The sequence below is a fragment of the Protobothrops mucrosquamatus genome, unplaced genomic scaffold, assembly GCF_001527695.2.
Source record: "Protobothrops mucrosquamatus isolate PMUCROS unplaced genomic scaffold, P.Mucros_1.0 scaffold454, whole genome shotgun sequence".
Classification (NCBI taxonomy): Eukaryota; Metazoa; Chordata; class Lepidosauria; order Squamata; family Viperidae; genus Protobothrops; species Protobothrops mucrosquamatus.
The window spans coordinates 266,117-291,547 of record NW_015386777.1 but is presented as its reverse complement, the minus strand read 5'-3'; the positions used below and the strand labels follow the sequence as shown (position 1 = coordinate 291,547).

General features: G+C 46.6%; 2 protein-coding genes across 2 annotated transcripts in view; one reads left to right on the top strand and one right to left on the bottom strand.

Annotated features, from left to right (window-relative positions):
* Window positions 1-16,334, top strand: part of VCL (vinculin) — a 44,181-nt gene extending 27,847 nt beyond the window's left edge. Inside the window, exons 12-21 of the mRNA XM_015816461.1 lie at window positions 769-897; window positions 2,637-2,786; window positions 3,686-3,794; window positions 4,807-5,109; window positions 6,189-6,316; window positions 6,760-6,945; window positions 11,131-11,367; window positions 13,976-14,179; window positions 14,984-15,088; window positions 16,176-16,334. Of these exons, the coding sequence (XP_015671947.1) occupies window positions 769-897; window positions 2,637-2,786; window positions 3,686-3,794; window positions 4,807-5,109; window positions 6,189-6,316; window positions 6,760-6,945; window positions 11,131-11,367; window positions 13,976-14,179; window positions 14,984-15,088; window positions 16,176-16,322 (1,698 nt within the window). The 3' untranslated portion in view covers window positions 16,323-16,334. The remainder of the gene's footprint in view (window positions 1-768; window positions 898-2,636; window positions 2,787-3,685; window positions 3,795-4,806; window positions 5,110-6,188; window positions 6,317-6,759; window positions 6,946-11,130; window positions 11,368-13,975; window positions 14,180-14,983; window positions 15,089-16,175) is intronic.
* A 2,069-nt stretch (window positions 16,335-18,403) lies between these two features.
* The window catches only part of AP3M1 (adaptor related protein complex 3 subunit mu 1), a 12,793-nt gene continuing 5,765 nt past the window's right edge, over window positions 18,404-25,431 (bottom strand). Inside the window, exons 4-9 of the mRNA XM_015816457.1 lie at window positions 25,319-25,431; window positions 24,183-24,268; window positions 22,297-22,430; window positions 20,760-20,967; window positions 20,300-20,444; window positions 18,404-19,541 (exon numbers count right to left, since the gene is read on the bottom strand). The exon at window positions 25,319-25,431 is cut by the window's right edge and continues 6 nt beyond it. Coding sequence (XP_015671943.1) covers window positions 19,441-19,541; window positions 20,300-20,444; window positions 20,760-20,967; window positions 22,297-22,430; window positions 24,183-24,268; window positions 25,319-25,431 — 787 coding nt within the window. The 3' untranslated portion in view covers window positions 18,404-19,440. The remainder of the gene's footprint in view (window positions 19,542-20,299; window positions 20,445-20,759; window positions 20,968-22,296; window positions 22,431-24,182; window positions 24,269-25,318) is intronic.

Here is a 25,431-nt window from a genome sequence, read left to right as displayed (position 1 = left end):
GTGGAAAAACAGGTACCACTTTAGTGGGGAGGCAACAGCCTTGGCGTATAGCCACGCTGGCCACATGACCACGGAAATGTCTTTGGGCAACGCTCGCTCCCTCGGCTAAGAAACGGAGATGAGCACCACCTGCCCCTTAGAGTCGGACACGGCTGGGCAGGGGAGGCCTTTACCGTTATCTGTTGGAATCCAGTCAGTTAATGATCAGCACTAAATTGGGACTAGATAAGAACAGAACTCAAGAGGGATTGGACTTAGCCTGCTTGTGAGAACATAAGGACTCTAGTCTGATGCCTCTCTTGACTCCACACACACACACCCGCCCCCGAGGCTCTGCCTGTCCTCCTCCTGCAATAACATTGGAAAAGAATAAGGGGGAAAAAAAGAGAGTCAGTTTGGTGTAGTGGTTGGACAGCCATTTGTCTGAAATGGAGTAGGGTCTCCTGCTTGAGCAGGGGGTTGGACGAGAAGACCTCCAAGGTCCCTTCCAAGTCTGATATTCTATGTTCTTCTTGAAAACTTCCAGTTTTCACAGCTTTCGGAGGTAAGACGTTCCACTGATGAATTGTCCTCACTGTGAGGAAGTTTCCCCTTAGTTCTAGGTTGCTTCTCTCCTTGATTAGTTTCCACCCGTTGCTTCTTGTCCTGCCTTCAGGTGCTCTGGAGAATAGCTTGACTCCCTCTTCTTTGGGGCAGCCCCTGAGATATTGGAAAACTGCTTTTCATTAGATGCATCTCTCAATGTGAAATTTCTTAATTCTTGTTAAGGATCTTAAATCAAGGATGCAAGAAGCTATGACCCAGGAAGTGTCGGAAGTGTTTAGCGATACCACAACCCCAATCAAGCTGTTGGCAGTAGCAGCCACTGCTCCTCCAGATGCGTCCAACAGGGAGGAGGTGAGTGGGTGTCTGAGAATCAACATTTGGCCAGCAGAAATGTTAATTTCCGCCCTTCCAGCCTGCTCTGCTTAAAGCGATGTAACTATCGTCATTTTGAAGATGCCGGTCTTTGAGGATTCTATATCAATGAACTAACAGGATTTTTTTCAAACAGTACTTTATTTCTATGTCCAACATTTTATTTCTTAAAGTTAACTTTTGTAAATACTGTTACATGTAATTTAATTAGACAGAACAAAGTCAGTGGCCTTCAAAGTTAGGTTTATGTCAGGTGCAAGATGTTAGGAGCCCAGGCGGTTCAAAGGAATGCAGGTTTAATGCATGCTAACACTTTCTAGAAGAATCTGAACTACTAACAATCAAAGCAAATTGGTGGTAGTTAAGAGTCAAAGGAATTCAGGGAGGGCTGGAGGTCGATCCCTTGTGGGCACGAAGGGACTCAAGACTGATGAGGCGCTTGACCCCTCCCTCCCTCCCTCGGGCTCAGCCTGGTCATCGCCTACAGTTTGGGAACTAAGCAATGTGTTTGATTGTCCAGTTCTCTGCATCCCTAAATTTAGGCTCAAAGCTCTCCAATTGAATTGGAAACACTTCATCTCTTGGGAGACCCACCCGTTCCCCTCTGGTGGGAAGAGGGTTTGTGCTCTATTTCCAGCCTGGGATTCCTGCAGTGGGAACAGCAGACAAGGATCCTGTGATTAGCTTAGGTCCAGCTCAACCCTCAGCTGTGCCAGTGGGGCGCTTCTTCCCTACACCGGCCGGCAGCCCTGGCTGAACAGTCCTGAAAAGGCGTCTCCTCCGCTTTTAAGCAGAAGCAACCTCTCGCCCTGGAGCCAGTGACCGGGGGGTGGGGGGTGGGGGCTGCTGCACGGAAGCCAGAGGCAGCAGTGGCTGCAGAATGAATTGTGGTTTAGCTGGACGTCTGACCAGTCACTCAGTGACCTTTCAGAGTTATTGCAAACAGCCCCAAAGCTGCTTATGGCCCAGTTCTGATGTTCCAATTCTTTCCCCCGTGGCCGTGAGATCACATTTTGGACCCTCAGCAACCGGCCCAACCACATTTACGGTCATTTGCACTCTCCCACTGTCACGGAATGACAATTTACAGTGTTTTTGCTGGAAACCGGCGGCATTTACTTCCAGTGTCCAGCAAAAACTGCCCACACCGAAGAATGGGTTTCGTAAAATCAGGCCAGTCAGGTCATGATCTGCTTTACGATCATCGTGACTGACAACCGTAATTCCCAGGCTCAGTGAGGGCCATAAGTCAAGGACCACCTGCAGACACGTCGCACCTTAAGAGACGTTGCTCACTGTGGATCCCAGGGCTGGATTGACTGCCCGGGAAACACTCCCAGGTTCTGTTTTTGTTCCTGCTTCAGGGCATCTTTGATGATCAGTAGCTGAGTGAGCTTTCTCTATTTTTTCTACTTCATTGGTTAATTAAACAAGCCACCTTATACAAATATGAAAATAAGGGCCAGAAGGTCCTCTCTGTGGTGCTTATTTCTCCATTACTTGATTCACACGACTGTCATCGTTCTCTGCTCTGATAGAGCAAGCAGGGATTCTCCCAAAAGAAGAATATTTCGGTGTTCCCACTGAATGAGCCTTTGGTGAATCTCTGAAATATTCTTCATAAAGCCGAGGCTGAATGGGCTTGTGTAAGTTGGTCCTGGCTCGGTTTAAACTCTTGGGCCTTTTTCAGTTTGTAAAGGGCTCACTTAACCTTCCAGGTCTTTGAGGAAAGGGCAGCCAACTTTGAGAATCACGCGGCGAGGCTGGGGGCCACGGCGGAGAAAGCGGCGGCTGTTGGGACAGCCAACAAAAGTACCGTGGAGGGCATCCAGGCGACCGTGAAGTCAGCAAGGGAACTGACGCCTCAGGTGGGTCCCCCTCCCTCCCTCCCTCTCTCTTTCTTTCTCTGACTCTCTACTTCTTTCTCTCTCTTTCTCTCTTTCTCTGACTCTCTACTTCTTTCTCTCTCTTTCTCTTTCCCTGACTCTTGCTGTTTCTCGCCATTTCTCTCTCTTCCTCTGACTCTCCCTCTCTTTCTCTCTCTCTCTCTCTTTTTCTCTCTCCCTGTCTCCATCACAACATCCCTAAAATGTTATGACTTTAGGCTTGATCACAATCTAGGATTGAAAGTAAGGAAATGACTTCCATAGACCTGGAAGTCATCTAAAGAATTCAGGGATGCGGTGGTCTTCCTAAATCAAGCATCCCATGTTACGGAATGCAAGTAATGATCATAGAATCAAAGGGCTGGGAGACTTCCAGCCTCTCTCAGGACAGGGGGGGCCATCCCAGATAAATGGTTGTCTGAGCTTTGCTTAAAAACTACCATGTTGGGAAGACTGGAATCTTGTTCTTCAAATTTCTGAAGGGAACATTGGAGTAGGATTCAGCTGAGCACTTCCTTGAAAACCATGAGATACCGATTTTCATTACGTTCTTCTCAGGTAGCACGTTGCCCCCACTAGGCTGCCTCTGTAGACCTCTGCAGAGAGTGCCATAAAGCCCCATGGAGCAGTGTGCAAGTCTTAAGTGCCAGGACTGTTGCTGTTTAAACTCATGACCAGAAAGAGTTTTGGGAATCTCAAAACCTTTAAAGTATCTTCAAGCAGTTTTCAATGTCCCCCCATTCCTGAAAATCCTCAGTCTGGTGTCTGTTCCAAATGATACATTAAACTTTCCGTTTATTAAGGCTGACCAAAAAAAAATAAAAATAAAAATCCCAGGAGATTTGCTTATTGTCCTTCCTGAGATACCTTTCTATCTGCAGGTAGTGTCTGCCGCTCGCATCCTGTTGAGGAATCCTGGCAATCAGGCTGCTTATGAACATTTTGAGACCATGAAGAACCAATGGATCGATAATGTGGAAAAAATGACAGGTGAAATAACCCCACCCGTGCAATTATTTTTAGCCATGTTGGTGGCTGTATATTACTCTGTGAAGATAATGGGCGAGAGGTTGAAAGAAAAAGGAAGAGGATTATTAGGTGCTCTTAACTTTGCACAAAGGAGAGGAAGAGGAAGAAGAAGCGAGTACTGGGGATCAGGACAGGCTGGGGTTTTAAACAAGTTATATCATATTTTGATAACATTTTGCCCTGACACGGAGGACGGTCCCCCCTAGGTGTGCTGGTGGGTCTAACCATACTTGGCCAAAGGAATAAACAAAGTATAAAGATTTAACACTTCTGTCCTCAGATTTCAGAGTCATTTCTCAGGTCAAGCAAGGTTGGTTTGATCCCCAGACAGAAAAGATTTGAGACAATTCTGTAGCTGGACTCTCAAAATATCTTGCCAAAAAGGAGTTATTTGTGAGTAGCCAGTTGGCCAAATATTATGTTATGATTAACGTTAGTATAGCCTAGGTCACTCTATTAAGCAAAGAAATACGGTCTCCTTTCTGCCTTTTGAAATCCCATCCAAACTCTTCATGGTGCAGGATTGTTTTTTATTAAAATAGTTTTGAGGGATTCTATCTTTTTCCTTCCCTGAATATAAACATAATGTGTTCCTAGTTTAACCACTCATGAAGCCCATTAATATTGGAGGATGTTATAGAATTCACGAATGTGGAAACTTTCCGGAGGCAAGATAAGACAGTTAAGGGAGCAGAGCAGACATTCTTGGTGGCCCACATTTAGAGGAGAGGCCCATCCTGCTTCTGTTGGGCAGGCCGATCGACTCAGGGGTGTCCAGCTGTGGCAACTTTGAGATTCATGGATTTCAAGCTGCCTGGGGAATTCTGGGAGTTGAAGTCCACGAGTCTTAAAGTTGTCAAGGTTGGACATCCCTGGTCTAACCACATGATGCGTGAGGGAAGCTTGGTCTCAAGCAACATGTGGGTTACACATGGATGTACAAGGAGGTACATTTTTGAATGTGCCGTTCCAGGCTTAGTGGATGAAGCCATCGACACCAAATCCCTGCTGGACGCCTCTGAGGAAGCCATTAAGAAAGACCTGGACAAATGCAAGGTGGCCATGGCCAACGTTCAGCCACAGATGCTGGTAGCTGGGGCCACCAGCATTGCCCGGCGAGCGAACCGTATCCTGCTGGTGGCAAAGAAAGAGGTGGAAAACTCAGAAGATCCTAAATTCCGTGAAGCTATTAAAGCTGCCTCGGATGACTTGAGCAAGACCATTTCGCCAATGGTGATGGATGCAAAAGCCGTGGCAGGCAACATTTCTGACCCGGGTAAGTCTTTCACCAGCCTGTCTCAAGCTTCTGGCCTTTGAGGTTGGCCCCGGGGAAGTGCAGAGACACCGACAGCTTGTGAAGCCGTTTCAGCAGTGCAGTGTAAGAGGCACCGCCAAGTTACGGGAGGAGAACGTCCTTTCCCCAAGAGTTTCCACCCATCCAATCCGACCCAGCAGTTTGGGCGGGCTGTAGATCCTGTCAGCCAAAGAGTCGACTGGCGGGAACTGGAAGACGGGCTGGCTCTGCTCTCGCCCCTGCCTGGTGGTATGGTTCCCCGCCCCCCTTGGAACATAAAAGTGGCCCCCAACCCTCTTGGCCTTTTGCGAGGCTTTATAAACCGGGCTGTGTACCCGGGACCGGGGCTTGGAATGTGTGAAGTGACGATCGCTCGACTTTACTATCAGTGGATCTGTCATCACGGCTGTACTTACACGAGGTTTTTATTGTTTCAGTGGTTTTCGGTTGTTTTAATGGGTTTTAGAATTTTAGAATTGTAAGCCGCCCCGACTTGGGTGAGCTATAGAAATTGGATGAATGGATGGATGGATGAATGAATGAATGAATGAGACCAGTGTAGGTCTGTTGATGTGTCTCTTGTCAAATAGCTGTTTGAGTAATACAACATTCAGTGCTGGAGGTTGAAAAACGGAGAGTTGTCATGTGCAATAGTTCAAGTCCACATGTGAAGGTCGACTTAAACTGACTTATTACCAAAAAGCCTTTGTGTAGGGATCTTCTCAACTAACAGTAGGCATTTGCTTGGGGTTAAATAAGGATTGGTTCAAGGGAAATTGAACTTAGTTTGCTTGTGGCAACGTAGGGATTCTAGACTGATCCCTCGTTTAACTCTACCCCCCGGTTCTGCCACTCCTTCTCCTACAGAAGTTTAACAATTGCTTTGTTCCTTTATCCTATCACTGCCCCCTTGCTCCTGAGTCCCTAACATCACTGGAAGGTTTTGTGTGTTTTGGGTTCAGGTGGTGCCAACTTGGTGCCCAAACCGAGTGTTAATTGCTAGATTAAAATACTTTGCTTCCAAAACTTTAAAATAATCTTCTTTTTGTTTTTTTGGCCAGGTTTGCAGAAGAACTTTCTTGATTCTGGATACAGGATTCTAGGAGCGGTGGCCAGAGTCCGAGATGCTTTCCAGCCCCAGGAGCCCGATTTCCCGCCTCCTCCTCCTCCTGACCTCGAGCAGCTCCACGTAAGGAGCACTAATATTCGTTTAGCCCTGCTTGGTGAAGGAGAGAATCCGAACCAGCAGCCGTTGGTGTAGAGCGAGGTGTTTCAGACTTGGCAATTTTAAGATGGGTGGGCTTCCAGGATTTGAAAAATATTGGTTTAGAGAACATTTGTGTGTTTGTAGGGTTGTGACTGCATTGCACAACTAAATCACTTGGCATCTAAGTTCGATTCCCAAAACACTGATGACATAGTACTCCTTTTCATTTTCAAAATATTTTGTAGCAGGTCTTGGGGTGCTCCTTAATTCACTTTCTGAGTCATAAGAAACGACTCTTGTTGTAAACATTAACTAGCAACAGGGATGACTCTGAATTTGGCAAACCAGGCCTAAAGCCTCAAAATGCCCATCATGGAATTTGCTATAGATCCGGCTGCTGACACCCAAAATGCTTCTTTCCGCAGCTCACCGATGAACTTGCTCCCCCAAAGCCCCCTCTGCCCGAAGGGGAGGTTCCTCCTCCTCGCCCCCCACCCCCTGAAGAGAAGGACGAAGAGTTCCCGGAGCAGAAGGCCGGCGAGGTGCTTAACCAGCCCATGATGATGGCCGCCAGGCAGCTCCACGATGAAGCCAGGAAATGGTCCAGCAAGGTAGGCCCTTAGCCTGGAGGCTTCTTGGCCTAGTTTGCGCACTTAGAGGATGCCCTTCAAGGAGGGCTCCGCCATGCGGATTAGGATTCTTCCCCTCCCACCATTTCCAGTGCTTGCTTCCTTCTGGCGTGTGATCTTTCCAGTGTTGGTGCCGTTGGGTTTTTCTGGGTCAGAAAGGAGGAGACGTCAGGACAGGAAGCCGGCAGGGAATCTGGTGCCGGTTCTCCCCTTTTGAAGCTTTAGTTCAACAGGAGGTGGCTGTTGAAAGGATCCCTTGGACCCTCTTTGGCAAGGCAGGGGAGCTCAATTCGAGCCACGCAAATAGTCCGTCATGGAGATAAGCCGGCGGGAGAGATAAGGGAAGAGAACGAGAGAGACTCAGGATGTCTGTGTAGGAAAGAATGGAGAGCTGGGACAGGGCAAAGATATTTTGGCTGATTTTGAGCTGTCGGGGGCAGCCCCTTCAGCATCCCCAGCGGTTGCACTCAAAGAGCACTTGAATTTCCGGGAATGTATATCTGTAAGATTTAATTCTGTCCTTCCTTTTTAAAAGTGGCACGTTTGCAAGAAGATGGGATGTGTGTGGATGTGTATAACCTGGAAAATGTTAATATTTAAGTTACTGAAATGAAATATGGGATTTGTTCTTAAAATAATTTGATCAAAGTTTTCATCTTCTCTCCTTTTCCTTCCCCAGTCAGCCTATAATGTACGTAAACTTCATCAGTTTCTCAAAATAATATTATTTATACTAAACGAGCATTAAATACGTAGCTAGTTTTTTGTTTGAATTCAGGAAATCACATAGTTCATTATTTTAGACCCTACTTTCTTTCTCAGATATCTTACTACTATTAAATCTTGTGTTGATGGAGAAGGCACAGAAATTGGGGACAACCTAAGAATTAACATAAAGGGGCCAGCTAGAATAGTAAACAGGATGAGTTTGCAAGTATGCTAATCCATTTTGTTTATTTATTCATTGTCGTCTACAAACTATAAATGAACATTTTCACCCCTTTTTATAAAGGACTACTTCATTTTGATTTTAGAAAATTAGAACAGAATCCTTTGTAACAATTAAAAATGAATTTTCTGAAATATTACAGGAATATTTTCTGCTGATGAAATTCAGTAGCATGAAAAGCAAGGGAGTATAATGCAGTTGTCTATTTTATAAGCTAAATGGGACAATTCAGAGTAGATTTTTGTTTGTCTTGGATAAAATGGATGGGTCTGACTTCTGGGTCTTCGCAAAACTGTTCCTGTGATATATTTCTCTGAAATCTGTTGTGTTCCAGATGGTGCTGCTATACCAAAACGGAAGGGAAAAATGAGGGAGAGTGTTGGATTCAGTGATCGACATGTCTCCCTCAATTTATATTGATCTCTGCAACTCGGGTGTTTATCCTAATTACAATTTCTTCAGTGTTTGAAAATCTTGGTTATTGAAAGGGAACAACTAATTTAACTATTTGAGAAAATTCTGTTCCTAGATAGTTGCACAAAAATAGTATTTTTGTGAGTTGTGTTTGCCAGTTGATATGCCTAATGAACGTGTTCAGGAACTAAATAATTATTTATGATCATTTCTTTAATTTGGTACAATAACTTTTCACCGCTGGGATGATTATCATTGCAAATCACATTCTGCCCCAAAGCAACACACTGTGAGGGTTGTTTTTGTTTCGCTTTTAAATGAGCTTAAAAACAGTTAAGGGCTTTGCACAATTTTATAAAAAAATTGCAAAATGAAATGCCTTTTTGAAGATGTAGATTGCAGATAAGATTTGTCCATTCTGAGAAAAATGAAAGGATCCATCTTTTCCTCAAGGTGGATTGTAGGAGATGCTGCTTCTGTCTCTTAATTTTGCTCTAAACCCACATTGGAAAAACCCATCCAGTCTGGAATTCTGGATGAGGCTTCAAATCTGTCCACATGTAGGGCAAAATTTGAAATTTAATATTACATGTGACTGCAAGTATTTTTGAAATTTGAGTGGTTTTGTAACTTTGTAAAGAAACCAACCTGATACTTTGAGGGGTTGAATTTAGAGTAAGTAAACATTTTCTTTTTGAGTGCCTATTTTTAAAAGGATCTTCTTTTAAGTAGGCAAAAGTTGCTACTTTTGAGTTGTGTTAAAAATAATATGTCACATTGATTAGCTCTGACAACTTTGTATAGTAATCAGGCTATCATGAAAAAAGAGGTCCACTTAGAATAACCTTCAGAACTGTGGTGAGACCTTCATATATTTCTGGTTTTTCTCATGGTGTAAATTACCATTTTTTTCCCTTAGTAAAACCTTTGTAAATTGGATGCTTCACTCTTTCTACATTGAACAATCTACTGCTATCCTTTTCTTTAACCCTTTTTATCTATACTCTACTGTTCTGGTTAATGATCATAATAAAGATTGGATTGAAAAAAAATCTTAATTTAACCTTTGCTAGCATCTAAATGTATACACACAACTTTATGACTTCAGTCAGCATAATCAGAATAAAGATGATCTCTGTAGAAAAATGTACCTCAGATTTGCCCAGAAGTCTTGGCTGGACAGCAGAGGTAGCAAGTAGCACCTAATTCTAGATAGAGATACCTTTTAGTGATTAAATACTGTATTACCTAATCTCTTGAAACTATGGTTTCATGGGTCACTGAACATTAATGACCCACGTAAACAGATATTCTACAGGTTTAGCAGCCATGTTTCTTTTTTTAAAGATAATTCCTTCCTACCTTACTACCCCCAAATTTATGGTTGGAAGAGCAGAGAAGGAGAGTTGGAAATAAAACTTTCTAGAGGCAGGAATTCTTTATTTAATCATTTATCCTCTCCACAAACATGTCAGACTGACCCCAATAGAACAACAAGGCAGGCTTGCTGAACTTTCAGTTGACAAACTAACATCTTGTTGACCTCGAAACTAAATAGATGAACTAAAAAAGGGACCACATTTATTTTGGAGTTTGCTAATGTAATCGCACATTAAAAGTAGCAGCTTTTTCTTTCAGAATGCCAAATAATTTAGCACTCAGAACCAGAACCCTGGATGAAATAAGGGTCAACACAAAAATAGTGAGTGACTAAATAACACTGAAAATATGGCTGTATCTCAGGCCCTCAAAAACAGTAAATTCTGCCTGGTCCTCTTCCTTCCTGCCTTCTGTTCTGTACTGAACTGAATGTTGACAGTTGTGATGGTTGCTGCAATGATACTGGGCTGTTTTGTTTTAGGTACTTTGGGATGTGATTTGGGATACCGAAGCAAAAGATTTAAATCCCTTTTTGGATTTTGTAGAACAACATTGTGGCAAAACAATCTTGCTCCATGTCATTAACTTTCCACTAACAGAAACGTTCTGATTTGCTTTGACCCGTGCTGCTAACATCACTTTCTGTCAGGTAACGGTCAACACTGAGTAATGTCCCTGTTCTCTCTCTCTCTCTGGGGGTGAGGTGTGGGTCGTCCTTTCCTCCTTCCATCGTGCTTTGCTCTTCATCACTGTCTTCTCCATGGCTGGATCAAGACCCCGGGCGAAGGCCCAGGTGGGCGGCTGTGAAGGGGGCGCCTTGTGCGTCAGAGGCCTCCGCTAGCCCTGGCTCTGGAGAGACAGGCGCAGGTGAGCCAGCGTGGAAGCCGCTGTGCAGCCCAGCTTCCTTTGAACAGAGGGGTTTGGGCAGGAGGGGGGGGGTCACCGTGAATTTGGCCCTCTGGCTCAAAGCTGCCCCTCCCTTTTCACAGGGCCATCCTTCATAGCCTCCTGTGCTTGGCCGAGGTCCCACCCATAGCAGTTGGGTCTGCCCCGATGTACACCTGGTGTCCCCCCATAGTCCATCCATGCCATTTGAGTTTCCCTCTCTGTCGGCTTCAAGTGTTGCCTTTTCTTTGTGTCTTTGTCAGCGGCATTATTGTCTTGCCAGGAGAAATGTTGTGGCGAAAGATAAGACAATGAAAAGAGAGAAAGGGTGAAAAGCGTGTCTCGGAATGCTTTCCTAAATGTTTCTACTTTTTCAGATCCCTTTGCCAACCTCCCCATTCCTCCACCGTCCTTCCATCGCCCCCCCCTCCTCCCAAGAGGTCTCCTAAACTAGCTCGGTTCTTGCTTCTTGGACCGGATCCTGCGTCTTATACTAACTCTCCCTGTTTCTTCACCCTCCTCGTCTGCCACCTGCCAAGCCTGAAGTGGCTGGTGGGGGGAAGGAAGCCCCCACCGAGGTTGGCCTAGGCGTAGCTCGGGAGGAGGCGGAGGAGGAGGAGGAGGAGGAAGCAGGAGTTGAATTCACCCTCCCCTCCGACATGGAAGATGATTACGAGCCTGAGCTGCTGCTCATGCCGACCAACCAGCCTGTTAACCAGCCCATTCTGGCCGCTGCTCAGTCTCTGCACCGGGAAGCTACCAAGTGGTCCAGTAAGGTATTTGCTCCGTTTCCACCCCCCGGCGACTGATCCGCATTGCATCCGGCCATTTTGACACGTTTGCATCACTCTTGATCCTCGGCGGATCCCATGCCCCCCCCCTTTTTTTTTTTGGTCTTCTTCATGGTTTCTTTTCTTAATTGGAATGGATTCGAGTGTGTCTGCATTTCATGGTTGAGGGCCGCGGTTGGCTTCACAAGTGTCGTCAGGTGTGCTGATGGCCAGGCGAAAGCTTCAATCGGCCCACCCTGCCTCCCATCACCTTCCTCCTGAATCGGAGCCTGTCCCCCTCGGCCTTCCCCGTGCCAGGGGTTACTTAACAGGGAGCCAGAAAAATGGACGCCTGACCACCTGCGAAGCCATCGTTCACTGCCTTTCAGGGACTTCCAGACGGTCAAGGTGTCGTCATCACTCCTGAAGTCATTTTTAACACGCATCGTTCTGCTTCCTGCCTCTTGACCAACGGCTTCTACTAAACCTTTGTTCCAACGAGGAATGGCTTTGAATGGCACCATTGCCAAAGAGCTGGTCCTGTGGGCAGAGGCCGTGACGGCGGGCAGAGGCTCTGCTGAATGCCTTAAGATGCTAAATTCAGACTTTGCCCTCTTGTGTTTCAGCTGCGTTAATGGGGATGTGGGGTCTGTGGCTTTTGATGGGAATGGTCTGCTGGCACTAAGCACCAAGAGGAGTTTGCCAAGCTGCTGGATTATTTCTCACTCCCTTAAGAGTAGCATGCTGCAGAGAATAAACGTATGGCTGGGCAGCTCTGAGCGTCTGGTGTATGTCTGTATGGAAAATTAGCCTCTCTCTCTCTTTCTTCTTTTTCTTTTTTGCACTCATGGGTGAATGGCATGAAATCCAAAGGACGTCTCCCACGCGTGGGTAATGATGGAGTGTAATCCGGCATAATTCTCTTCTGTCTGAGATGAAATGAATGGGGAGGCCACTCAACCATTTCAGCCTGGCTTCTGCAGGAGAACCACCGGTGGGCTTGTGGATACAAGGCCCCTCCCCCTCTCTGAAGGGCATTTGGGCAGGGCGGGCGCGTGCCCCCCTCCTTGCCTCTCGTGGCGGGGGAGGGGCCTCTCGCTGGGTCTTGTGTTTTGGTCCTCCTCCCCAGCCACCCAGGAGGAGGAGGAGGAGGAGGAGGCATGGCTTTTCTTGGTTGGGAGTTGGCCAATGGCACTTGGACTGGCTTAGTGCATTGCAAAACAACAAACCATACTTTCCATCCTGGCTTGTACTTGTGTTATATGCTGCATTGCATTTGTTTCATTTGTACCCTTAAAACGAATGGGCTGACGGGAGCGCGGATGTGCCATAATCCTGAAGTGGAGCCTTTCGGAATTTTGCATCTGGGCAGAGTATCAGGACACGTAAAATGATGGAAGCGGACCCCCAAGTTTCTTTCCCTAGACAGCACCGCACATTTTGCCTTTTCATTCAACAATCACAGCACAGCCACAACGTTCTGCATGCAAAAGATGGGAGGGAACACCCCGCTTTTTCTACTTTCATACGTTCATTTCAACATACTAACTCATGTGTCTCCTCACAAATGTTGCATCCTGTCTTCTAACGTAAGAACTACCCTGCTCTGAGTATTCCTACAGACACAGAATAAGGGCTGGTAATGGTTGAACATTGGAAGCTTCGGACTGTTCTAATGTCATGATGAAGCTTGGTTTAGCACAACAGATTAACGCAAAAGCTATTGACCCGTTTTGTTCTACCATCCCCGCCATGTTGCAACTGTGAGGAGGGGAAGGTTTTTACTTCTCTTTTATCAAGTAATCACAGTTTCTCATTTTATCTGAATGCAACAGCAAACTATGATTAATTGTAACAGTGACTCAAAACAGAGTTGGTTTTTTAAAGGCTTTTAAATATGGATTAGTGACTTTCCTGTTTTTCCCAAGAGGAAAATGAAAATGGCTCATTTTGTCAAAGAATTGTTAATTCTTCGAGTTATCCATTGAAAGAAATTTTAGCCAACGGGTTAACCGATTAATGGATGAGTTGTGGATACGTTTATATACGAATAGAGCAAGCATTCAGATGATGCTTTATATCTGACGATTAATAGCATCTTCTTGTCTTTTTGATTGAAAAAAAAAATCCCTTCTACAGATGCATTTTAAATTTAGCTGATCAAAAGGCTTAAATAATGTAGCCTTTTCCATGTGTTTTTTCTCCATTCAGAATATTCAGTTCTCACCGTTTACTTCAGTTTGACCCTGTAACTGATTTCTTATTTACATATTAAGACTATTCACCATCATCACAACATGATGCTTTAAGACATTCTTTGGCCATTTTTTTTTAAAATGATGGCTTCCTAACTGAGAGTTAAACATCTGGACGTGGTCCTGTTCACTTTGGCAACACTACTAACCTGTACGTACTCTGTGTGCGGATGAGTGTGTCTACCCCCTCCCCTCTTGGCTGAAGCTTGTGGTCACGGAAGATGGGGAGAATTTCACACGTGGCCTTTGTGTTACCGTCTTGTTTTGTTTTGTTTTTTGTCGAGCAGCAACGGCACAGCCCCAGAACGTGGCTGTCGTTGGGGCCCGGAGCGATCACGCCGGCTCTCTTTTTCTTCCAGGGGAACGACATCATTGCGGCGGCCAAGCGCATGGCCTTGCTGATGGCCGAGATGTCCCGCCTGGTGAGGGGCGCCAGCGGGAACAAGCGAGCGCTCATCCAGTGTGCGAAAGATATCGCGAAAGCTTCCGACGAAGTGACCCGTCTGGCTAAAGAGGTGGCCAAACAGTGCACGGACAAGAGGATCCGAACAAACCTTTTGCAGGTAGGCCATGAAACCTGGCTTGGAAGGTGGAGAACGTCTCCAGCGGGGAAGGTCCAATCGGGGGTTGCAAAAAACCCATTGAAAAAATGCACCCACAGCCAAAATCAAGGTGTGTCTAGCTAAAAATCCACACTTAGGATTCATCCCTTTGCCTGTTTGTTTTTTTTAAAGTCGCGGTTGCTCCTCTTGGGTTTGCAAGCGTCACGAGGATGGCCACGCCGTTTTGCAGGAAAAGGTCTCGAATTAGCCAGCTTGCCTCTCAGTCGTTCCAGCAAAGCTTGTCTCCTTCTTCAGTCTAAGGAAAATCCCCCAGTGAACCTAATCTCAGTGAAACGGAGGGGCTTTCCTTCCCAGAAGTTGGGGGGTGGGAACATTTTTGTGCCCCCGTGCCGCTGCTTGCCACGGAGGGGTGCCTCCGGGGAGTCTTTGCAGCAAGTGATCCCCAAGAATGTTGTTCAAACCTGGCAGTTTTAAGATGTGTGGACTCCCAGAATTCCCTGGCAGCTTTTCGAAATTCATACATCTTAAAATTGCCAAATTTGAAAAACACCGATGTAAAATAATGCTCTGAACAGAGAAATCAATCCTCTTCAAAAATTCTCAAGGAAATATTTCTGCTGTCTGTTTTCCACTGCCGGGAAGACAGTTGACCCATTTTTTAAAATTCTTTCTTCAAGAGTTATGCGAGTAACCTATGCTTAATTTTAACGCAGACCACCTGAGCGAAAAGCGATGCTGGAATTGTTATTTTTAAGAGTAGCCCAGAGGATGATGAAAGCCAGCGTGTAACTCTCGTTTGTGTAGGTTTGTGAACGAATCCCAACCATCAGCACTCAGCTGAAAATCCTGTCCACTGTCAAAGCGACCATGTTGGGCCGGACCAGCATCAGCGACGAGGAGTCCGAACAGGTCAGTTTCCCTGTTCCAGGCAGGGGGGAGGGGCGTCTTCAGCTGAGATTGGGGGGTGTCGGGGAACAGGCCAAAAAGCAGCTTGGCTGTCCGGTAGAAAGTAGCCATCATGAAAGCAGCAGCTTCGGTCCCCAACCCTCCCGGTGATTTCTCTTCCAAGTGCAAAAGCCAGACGCCTTGTTTCATGTGTCTGTTGTTCTTTTCAGATATACAGGTAATCCTTGACTTACAACCCTTGGTTTAGGGACACTCAAAATTACAACGGCACTGAAACACCTTGCGACAGTTTTTAAACACTTCTCCCTGTTGCAGCATTGCCATTGGCCACGTGAGCAAAATTCGGACACTTGGCAACCGACTCATATTAACGATGGTCGCCGTGTCCCAGGGCCACCGGATTCCCTTTTGAGTCAACGGCAATTCACTTGAACAGCTGTGGCCAGAAAGGTCGTAAAATGGGGCAAAACCTGTTTACTAACTGTCTTGCTTAGCCGTGGAAATTCTGGGCTCAGTGGAAAGGCAGGAATGTCAGTAATGACACTGACAAAACTTTGCCATAGGAAGCAAGGATGGAAGATAAATGACTTTCTGTTTTCTGGCTGCGTTGGGTAGCTACAGTCAAATCTGGTTTACAATAATAATAATAATAAAAAAGCAGCCCCTTTTTCAAGGATGATAAAGGCCTTTGCTCCGGAATTTAAATTTATTCACCAGCACCATCTGCTGGGTAGAACAAAAATAATTCTTTAGAAGAGTCAGTGCGGTGGCTGTTAATTCTCCAGATTTGGTACCCAACACAGAAACTGAGGTCAGTGCGGAGAGAATAAATCCAGACCTTCCTTATCATGAATTCCTTCAGATTTCATTTTTAAACTCCCTTGACTTTCAATATGCAGCTTCCGTTCCGGCACAGAGGAGATAGCTCTGCCTATCGGCCTTATTTTACAAAAAAAAAAGCCAGGCTGGGGAATTCTGGGAGTTGAAGTCCACATGTCTTAAACGTTGCCAAGTTTGAGAAGTGGTGCTCTAAACGTCTTTAACGACTTGTCTTGGCTAAAATCGGTTTTGAAATGATTCTCCCCTCCAGGCCACAGAGATGTTGGTCCACAACGCCCAGAACCTCATGCAGTCCGTCAAGGAAACCGTCCGGGAGGCCGAAGCCGCATCCATTAAGATCCGGACAGACGCTGGATTCACTTTGCGCTGGGTCAGGAAGACCCCGTGGTACCAGTAGGGAGCATTGCTCCTCCTCCTCCTCCTCCTCCTCCTCCCGGAGCGTTGGGGGGGGTTTCCATGAGTGCCCCTCTTCTGTAGACCACCTGAAGGGGCTGCCCAGGTTGACACAAGTCTCCTGAAGGCCCCCCCCCCACACCTGGAGGGTTTTTAATAATAATGCTGGGCTGCTTTGGGTATCTAATCTCACTTTAGCTCGTTTCCAGACCTTTTCCCCCCCCTCCCCTTTTGCTTTTGATCTCTTTATTTTATTTTTGGAAACACTATTTCAACCCATTCTTCCCTCCTCTACCTCTGACACGATTGTGTTTTCTATGCAACACAGCAAGGGGCGTTTTGTCGTAGCATAGTTTGAAACTTCGGGCCACCTTTGTTGGCTTAGTTGTTAATTGTGAGGGACAATCAGGAAATCAAGTTTGGATTTTCAGTTCTCTGCTTTTACGTATTTTTTTTTAATGAGAAGATACTAAATTTAATTTTACCCTGTCCAAAGTGAAAAGCACCATTCCTTTGGCAGAAGAGAGTAAGTTTAGCAATCAAAAGTCGCTGCTCTTGTTTTTCACTAATAGCAATCTCTAAACAAAACTTTGGGGAAGGACTTTCCATAGCTACAGAGTTCCTTCAGCACAAAAGGCTCCCGTGCCAGAGCTCAGGAGGTGAGGAGTACTTAAGGCTTCTTGCCACCCAGATTTGATTTGACGCTAGGATGGATTTCCCTCGTTTTGCTAAACCAGAGGAAAAACGTGGAGGCACCATAGTAAAAACCCTCTCCATGGTCGTTTGGATCTGCTTCCTTACGAAGGGCCGGTGCCTTCAGCCAGAAGACACAGCGGTCTGCTCGGAGGATTTTGGCACGTAGCCCTCAGCACTGACAACAGGCTCTTGGGTGTTACCTCTTCACTTTTCTTACACAACCTTAGTGTTCGTCTTCTCTTCCTTGGTGCAATTCAAAAACTAAATTCAAAGGAATTACCTTTTCATGCCTTCTCTTCAAACGCCAAGATCCAGAAAGGCAGATTTCTCTCTCTGTCCTGGCTATACGGTACTCCCAATTGCCACAATTTTGGATCTTGGCCTCAGAAAAGGACGGGCAACCTTAGCTTGTCTCTCGCCTTCTTGGTCTGTGTGAACTCAGCAGGAGGAGAGGATTTGAAGGGGCCTCCCTGGTGCCTTTTATGGGAGGCGTTTTCCCACCTCATAGTTCAGCCTTTCGAGTGTGAGCTTCTTAAGTCACTACCATTTAATAGCTTGACTTTGTATTAATGCAATATTATTAATGCCTTTTGATTACACAACTTTATACCAAAGATTAGCTTTTGTTAAGGGATGTTTAAAGGAAAGCTCTGAATTGTATTTGACTTGGAGAGTGCTTCACAATATTTACTAAACTCAAAACTTTGTAAATGTTAATATCCTCCACACCTTATGCAATTATGCTTTCCTAAACACTCCTGCCCATCAGATTGAATGTCAGGAGCATTTTGCCACTACTTTTGTTTGTAAACCAGAATGATGTTGTATATGCTAATATTTTCAACTTTCTCTGTTCTGGTGAAATAAAATGAAAATGCATTTCTATAAAATACTTCCAGTGGATTATTTTTTATGACGGTACTTAGTTTAACAGATCCCACATACCTTTTCGTGATCTCATCTGTAAGACTTGGCTATAAATGGTAATGCTAAGAGGACTATTTGCATTTCCTTGAGGGAATTAAAATAATGGCAAATACCTGTATGATTCCCTCTGCATTACAATAAAAAATAAAGGTATATTTACCAGACAGAACATGCCACAATAGACACCTTTTGTTTCAAAATCTGAATCTTTAAACCCTGCTGTCCCACAATTATGTGTGAGAACTAGATTCACCTTCTCCACTAGTACGGGACCGTCTTAGATGCAAATGTGGATTGTGCCAGAAATAGAAAACAAAGACAAAATTGGTTTTCTCCAACTTATTTCAAATCCTCATTTAACTATGGAACCTGGGAAATTTGGGGTCTCTGTCCACTCTGGGTCACGCACAGTTGCTGGGGTGACACAATGACCTCACAAAGAATATGAATGAATACAATCAATAAGAGCATTTTCTTTATAACGGTGTGGCTTTTCCATAAATTGTTTGGATCAACAAGGAGCGCTGCCCTTCCCTTCACCTCTTGTGTTACGCTTCACCCAGATTCCTCCCTGCAACTGATCTGAAAGGGGGGGGGACGAGGCTGCTCTTGCCACCAACGTTTTAAAACTAAGGCAGAAATCCCATCTCTCTCTCTGGGGACCCTGGGCCATGTGGCCCAGTTGGAAAATGAAGTTGCCTGAGTGAAGCTGGTTCAGCTGTGGCCCCTTTTATTTCGTCAGAGACAGGCAGCGCCAGCACCCCCCCGGCTGAGCTACTTGGGAGGGAGGCGTGTAGGGCACAAACAGTGAAAGGTGCAAGAGGTCTGACATCCGCAATGCAGAGGTAATTGAAACCAATCGGGCTCCCTGCCCCATTCATTCATTCATTTCCAAAGCAAATTGTGGAGAGAAAAAAATCTTTTAACTCTGGCTACAGATTGTCTGCTGAATTCTCAAGCTGATAAGGCAATTCTGACCAAAAAAAGGCAGGGTGGTGTAAATCCTGCAGAAAAAGGCCTTTTTTTTTTTTTTTTTTTGGTTCCACTAAAAAGTCTGTGGGTGGAGAGGGATCAGGGCTTTCCCAGAGATCTGCTTTCAGAAACATCCGGCAAGGCTGCTTCTTTCTTTCTCTCCCCGCTTGAGGCTGGGCCTTCCTCTCTCTCTCCACTTCAGGCTCTTGTGCTTTGGCGGTTTTGCCTGGCCGTGTTCGGGAGCGGCTGGTTCAGAAAGGCAGCCCAACTACAAGCCAAGACCCACCGAGTCCACCAGAGCCACTTACCAGGACGCTCCCCTGCGAGAGCCACGTAGAGAAAGAGCAGCTGCACTGGTGGAAATGGGTACTGGGTGGAATGGGCATCGTCAGAGGAATGGCTGAAGTTGGCATTGAAGAGGAATTTAGGTAACTTAATGCTCATTTTTCTCCGAGGCTGGAACACAACGCGTGCGTGCACACACACAGACGCACAACCACCTGCCAGAAAAGCAGAGTTCTTAAGCTTCATGTTCGTACTTGGAACTTCCCGGCCTTTGTGATGTACTTCACACCTTTAAATGGTTTGTATTTTTCTCCATACATGTCAAGGCGGTTTACTTTCAATCCTGAAATAAAGAAGGAACAGGTATCAGAACAGTGTATTTCAGGAAATCACGGAAGAACGGTGACTGTGGAATGAAGCTCTTTTAGTTCCCCTCCTAGCCCTTGATGGGGAGCACAGCAGTGCTTTCCCAGGGAAGGTTAAGCTGGCTCATCAACCTTAAACAGCCACAAAATGTTGACTGCAAAAAAAAAATAAATAAAAAGGGAAACCATCATACTGGAAAACGTCAGGCCGAGAGGGAGACCTGGAGGCTCCGAGAGCTGAAGAGGGCACGGAGAACATCCAAGTTTAATCTCAAGGCCACCAAGGGCTTCCATGCCTCCTCGGTGCACGAGTTCGAGTTCAAGCAAGCCTGGCTGCTGACGGCCGCCTCATTTCTCCTCACACACATCCCAGAAAGGCGAGTCCAAGCTCACCTTGGACGTTTCAATACTCGATATTCTATCTGGAAAACTCTACAAAGGCTGGGCCTACAGCAACGTTCTGTTGCAGGTTCCGTGCAAACCAAATAGTGGCAAAAAATAAAAGGATTTGTGTTTGCAACGGGTGGGGGGATTTATCCATGCACGGACTCAAGCAACCCTGCATGCGGGGAACAGCTGGGCTGGCAGTTAAGGCTACTCTGAACCTCCTTCCAATTACGTTTCAGTTTACAAAACAGCTCTGGAATTTGGTTATGTTGGTTATTTATTATGTTAAATCGGCCACTACAGAATTTATATCAAAGTCTCCTTGTGCCGAGTGGGAATCCCGTCTTACCGGAAATAGCCAGTTGCTGGATCTTGAATTGAATGTTCAAACTTGGGTTCTCCTCTGGCTTTGGAGCTCCAGACTGTAAATTCACCGTCCCCTTAAGAGCAGGCAGCTTCTGAGGGATGATTTTGCCTACATCCCAGGTTAACACCTAAACAATCATCAAAAATATTTATAAAGTGTTTTAAAACCATTCTCTCTCTCTCTCTCCCTCTCCCTCACCAATCTCACAGTAGACCTCACAAGGACAAATGCCAGTTATATTTCAAGGAATTCTTTATTGGCCAAGTGTGACTGGACCCACAAGAAATTTGTCTCCGGTGCCAAAGCGCTCAGTGCTTAAAAGCCATGACACGGCCTAATCTGAATAAAGGCAGAAGGCCCAGCCCTCAGCCGTCGCCACCGTATCCACGGGAAGAGTTTGGGAACTCAAGCCGAGATGCCTAGTTTGGAGGACAGGACTCGCCTTAGTGACGGGATCAAACATGTAGTTGCCTTGCGTGGGCATCAAGCTCATGTTGAGCACAGCTTTGGGCATGTGAACAGTCACGATGACTCCTTCCACAGTCTTCCCCATGTTCTGCTTAGGCCCAATGGTGACTTCAAATCTGCCAGAAGATGAATTCTCTTTGAAAGTAATGGAATGTTTCACGTACACTGGAATAGCCACCAAGCTGAAGCAAGAAGGAGAGACACTAATTATTCAGGAAGCATCTTACACTAATTAACAAGCGATCCTCCAAAGCACCAAAAGGCAGGACAAGAAACAACGGCTGGAAACTGACCAAAGAGAGAAGCAGCCTGGAATTAAGGAGAAACTTCCTGACAGTGAGGACAATTCACCAGTGGAACAGCTTGTCACCAGAAGTTGTGGGTGCTCCAACACTGGAGGCTTTTAGGAAGAGGCTGGACAGTCACTTGTCTGAGATGGTATAGGGCAGAGGTAGGCAACCTTGGCTCTTTTATGACTCGTGGACTTCAACTCCCAGAATTCCTGAGCCAGCCATGCTGAGGGGAAAGGGAGAGGTTTCCAAGCTGAGCCATGCTGGCTCAGGAATTCTGGGAGTTGAAGTCCACGAGTCATAAAGAGGCCATAGTTCCCCCCTGCTGGCTCAGGAATTCTGGGAGTTGAAGTCCACCAGTCCTAAAAGAGCCAAGGTTGCCTACCCCTGGTATAGGGTTTCCTGCTTGAGCAAGGGGATTGGACTGGATGACCTCCAAGGTCCCTTCCAACTCTGTGATTCTATTCTGTTCTGTTCTAATCACTTTTCAAAATGGATGCATGTGCTGGAGTTACGTGAGAGTAGTGCGCAATTAGAGGGTTCCTTAACTCATAGGCTCCCCCTAACTCCCGAGCTCACTAGGAGTTGGGTGGAGTCGGCCTGCTCTTCCTTCCTTCCTTCCTTCCTTCCTTCCTTCCTTCCTTCCTTCCTTCCTTCCTTCCTTCCTTCCTTCTTGCTGGTGAACCTCCGTCCTCTCTCCCTCCCTCAGGCGGAACTGGCCCAGCCTGTCTATCATAAAGCCCAGAGAAGACCCAAGGAACCAAACACGAAGACCTGCGACCCCCTCCCCCCCCAAAACCGCCCTTTTCTTTTCTTTTCTTTGTTCCTTGGAAGGTCTTGGGCAAAGCTTCCAATGCCTGAAGGGAAAAAAAGAAAGGGCGGCTGGGCTGCCTGTAGCCGATGCAGGGCAAAACGTTAGCACCTCTTCTGCTTTTCTGCTTGAGCGGAATATTCAAGTAGGAACATGAAGGAGATAAGACACAGCCAAATACAAAGCTGCTATTCAACAACAACAACAACAACAAACCTCTCCTCCCACACACCACAAGGCAGGCCTGGACTGGTCAAAGCCACCCCATGGTGTCCTAAATCAGATAAGCCACTCTGGGCAAACACACACAGTCCCCAGCTAGGCAGCTTCCGGTTCTTCTTCCTTCCCAGGGACCCCCCTGACCCTTAAGGGGGCTCCACGTGTACTTCTGGCTCTCCCAACAAACTTACTTTTGAGAGCTGACTTTGTAGGAAATCAGCCTGAAGTTCCCATCGGGAGGAATGAAGGAAAGGATCCTCTCGGATTCCCAGCGCTTGAATCGAATGCAAGGGTGAAAGCTCACATCGTCCAGGAGTCTCGGGTTCTGCAGGAAGCAGAAGTAAAACTCTCTTTTTCTCTCTCCACAATTTAATGTTTTGGGATAGAATGAAACAGAATACGTGGGAAGCCAGACTACAGGAGGCTACCCCTGCTGGTCTCTCCCCCACGCTGTGCCTGGCATCTCAAGGACTGAAGTTCAGGAGGAATTTCTACCTCCATCTGACGGAGCCCAAGCAGAATTCGCCACAAATCAACCAACCGAGTTCATTTCTGAGAAAGAGACTTCGAATACGGCTCAGGATTCTCCACCCACGGCGAGAGAAAGGAGGCGATGGCAGTAGGAGAGTCCCTTTTACCTACTTATATATTGGTGTAAGTAACTCAGGGAGAATAAGGGCTCTGGAGTTACTCACAAAGAATCTCACGTCTCTCCTTCTCTCTCTCACAATCAGCCCTGCCCTGTTCCTCACATTTCCTCCGAGTCAGATCATGACAACAAACAGCTGAAAGAAGACGGACACTGGCAAGAGTTTGTCTTTGCGCCCAGTCCCAGGTCTGAAACTCTGCCTCCCCCCCCCTTCAGTCAGGGCTCCACGGAGATTCTCCCTCGTCCAGATCACGGTTGCCCCAAAGGTGCTTCTTCTAAAGGCAGCTGGGCTCTTTGTTTTCCCTCAAAGACGTTTCGGTTCTCCAGAATGGAAGAAGCTTCTTGGGTGAGAAGCGAAACATCTTCAAGAAAAAACAAAAAGTCCAGTTGCCGTTTGAAAAAGCACCTTTGGGACCCGTTTGTCCAGGCCTTGTAACGGACCATCCTTCACGGCTTCCTTCCTATCACGCATTAAAAGCCATTTTATGACCTCGGTTGCACCCACAGCCTTGGTCTCTGTCCAACGAGATATACACGTTTTGCTTAGTGGCAACCTCTGGTTCCCTTCTGATGCAGGCAAGGCACAACTCCAGGGCAGTGCAACGGAAGACACCTTTCAGGGCTTATTCTTCGTGGTTTCTTCTACAATAAAGTCGCACCACCCTGAACAAGGACCCTGATTTTGGAGGAGAGAGAGGGGACCTTCTTAGGAGGCCGGTGGTGTCTCCTCTGCTTGTCAAATGAGGCCGGTTTGATTTCTGGAATCAGAGGCCTTCCGTGAAAGGAGTGGGACTGAACGGGCTCTACTCCGTGGCCTCCTGCGCTTCCATTTCTTTTTCCCCTTGAGAAAAACAGACGGGCGTTTCTTCCTAGTAGAGCTTGAGGGGGGCCATCTTCAGCTAAGCCTGGTCCCTAACTAAGAGGCAGAGGCCCCACCAAGGATTCTGAATGCCTTCTTCCCTCCCTCCCTCCCTCCCTCCCTCCCTCCCTCCCTCCCAAGAGAGGCCCAGTTTGCTCTGGGAGAAGACCCACAGAAGGTCCCCAAGGGACAAACCGCATCATCACTAGACAAACAAAGAGCCAGCCAGACCCACTCAGTGAAAACCAGCAGGGGGGGGCTATTCCCGTGCCGACCCCTTTCCCCTCCCAAAGGCTGCTGCAGCCGCCTGACCGAGGGGCTTCCCAGCATGCAGGTTCCAGTGGCCGCAGACCTGTCAAGGGAAGCCAAAGAAAGGGGAATTCCCAGGAATGCTGGCTAAGCAGATCAAAGATGGGGAGCGATTGAAATCCTGCACTGGGGTGGAGAAATTTGTGCAGGAATGGAAGCGAAGCAAAACCTTCTGCCCTCTGGCCCCTGGGAAGACTTGGCTAGGGACCCCCCCCCCCAAGGGCACTTTCCCCGGGTCAACAGTACAAAACCCCATTTACCATGAAGGAAAGGGAAAGATCCGGCATTCCCGAGAGCTTGACGCAAGCATCAATGACACCCTGGATTTCGGCAAAGACCGTGGAGCCTGTGGGAATAAAGGAGAGGTCATTTGGTCATGGGGTTAGGGTGCTGCCCTAGAAACCGGGAGACGGTGAGTTCTAGTCCCACCCTAGGCGTGGAAGCCGGCTGGGTGACTTGGGGCCAGTCCCTCCCTCAGCCCATTCCCCCTCACAGGATTGTTGTGGTAGGGAAAATAGGACCAGGAAGGAGCATTCAGCGTGTTTGCTGCCTTGAGTTATTTATAAAAACAATAAAGGTGGGAAGTGTGTGATTTGCACAATTTCAGACCGGGGTGGGGAAAGAACACGGGGTCTTTGTGTTAACTGAATTGCTGAACTCGATCAGGGGATGAACCGCAACAGCCAACACAACTCTTTCCAAACCCTTCCTCTAGACGCAATTCTGTTAAGTGAATTTTGTATTTACTTGACCTAATTCTGTATAAATCCTGTATTAACTTGTACTTCTTTGTTTTTATTTCATTTATTAGAATGTCCCGGAAAATAAAAATGCCTTCTCCTCTCCTAGAGCAGCTGGAAATAACACTACCTGAGGGGGCAGAACCTTCCAGAATCTGGGGCCACCACGGAAGTCGGCTGCCCTTTGCAAATTTCTTTGCCGTGAATGACCCCAAGTTCCCTGAGCCAAGGCCAATATCGTTCCCCAACTGGCCTTCCTTAGGACAACCGTTCCTTTTTTTGCCTTAATCCTTCCCTGCAGCCATCCTCAAACCGTTTGACCCCCAGCACCCCTTTTCTCCATCTCAGGGGCCACACGGGGCCCCCCAAACAAGCTCAGACTAGGTTGTTCACACTCCAGGGACAATTTCAAACTGGATTCTCAAATTACACGTATACGATTACAAATTGCCCTATTACCCACCCAACCCCAGGATATGTCCCAATTACCCTACTTTAAGAACCGCTGCTTTGCTCTCTGTGTTTTGAGTCCAGCTGAGAAAACACCCATTCAGGTTTTACTAAGATATTCCCAGATTTATTCCTTTCCCATACGCAAAGCTCAACAGGTAGGGCTCCCTCCCACCTTCCACAGCTACGTCTGCCGAGCCCTTTACCAGATTTGTCTAGGATGGCATCAATTTCTTCAATCACATCAAAGTAGGCCTCGTTATTGGTGTACTTCACTGCTGCCCTTCGCCAGGGAATGTTGGACAGCTGGCCGGTCGGA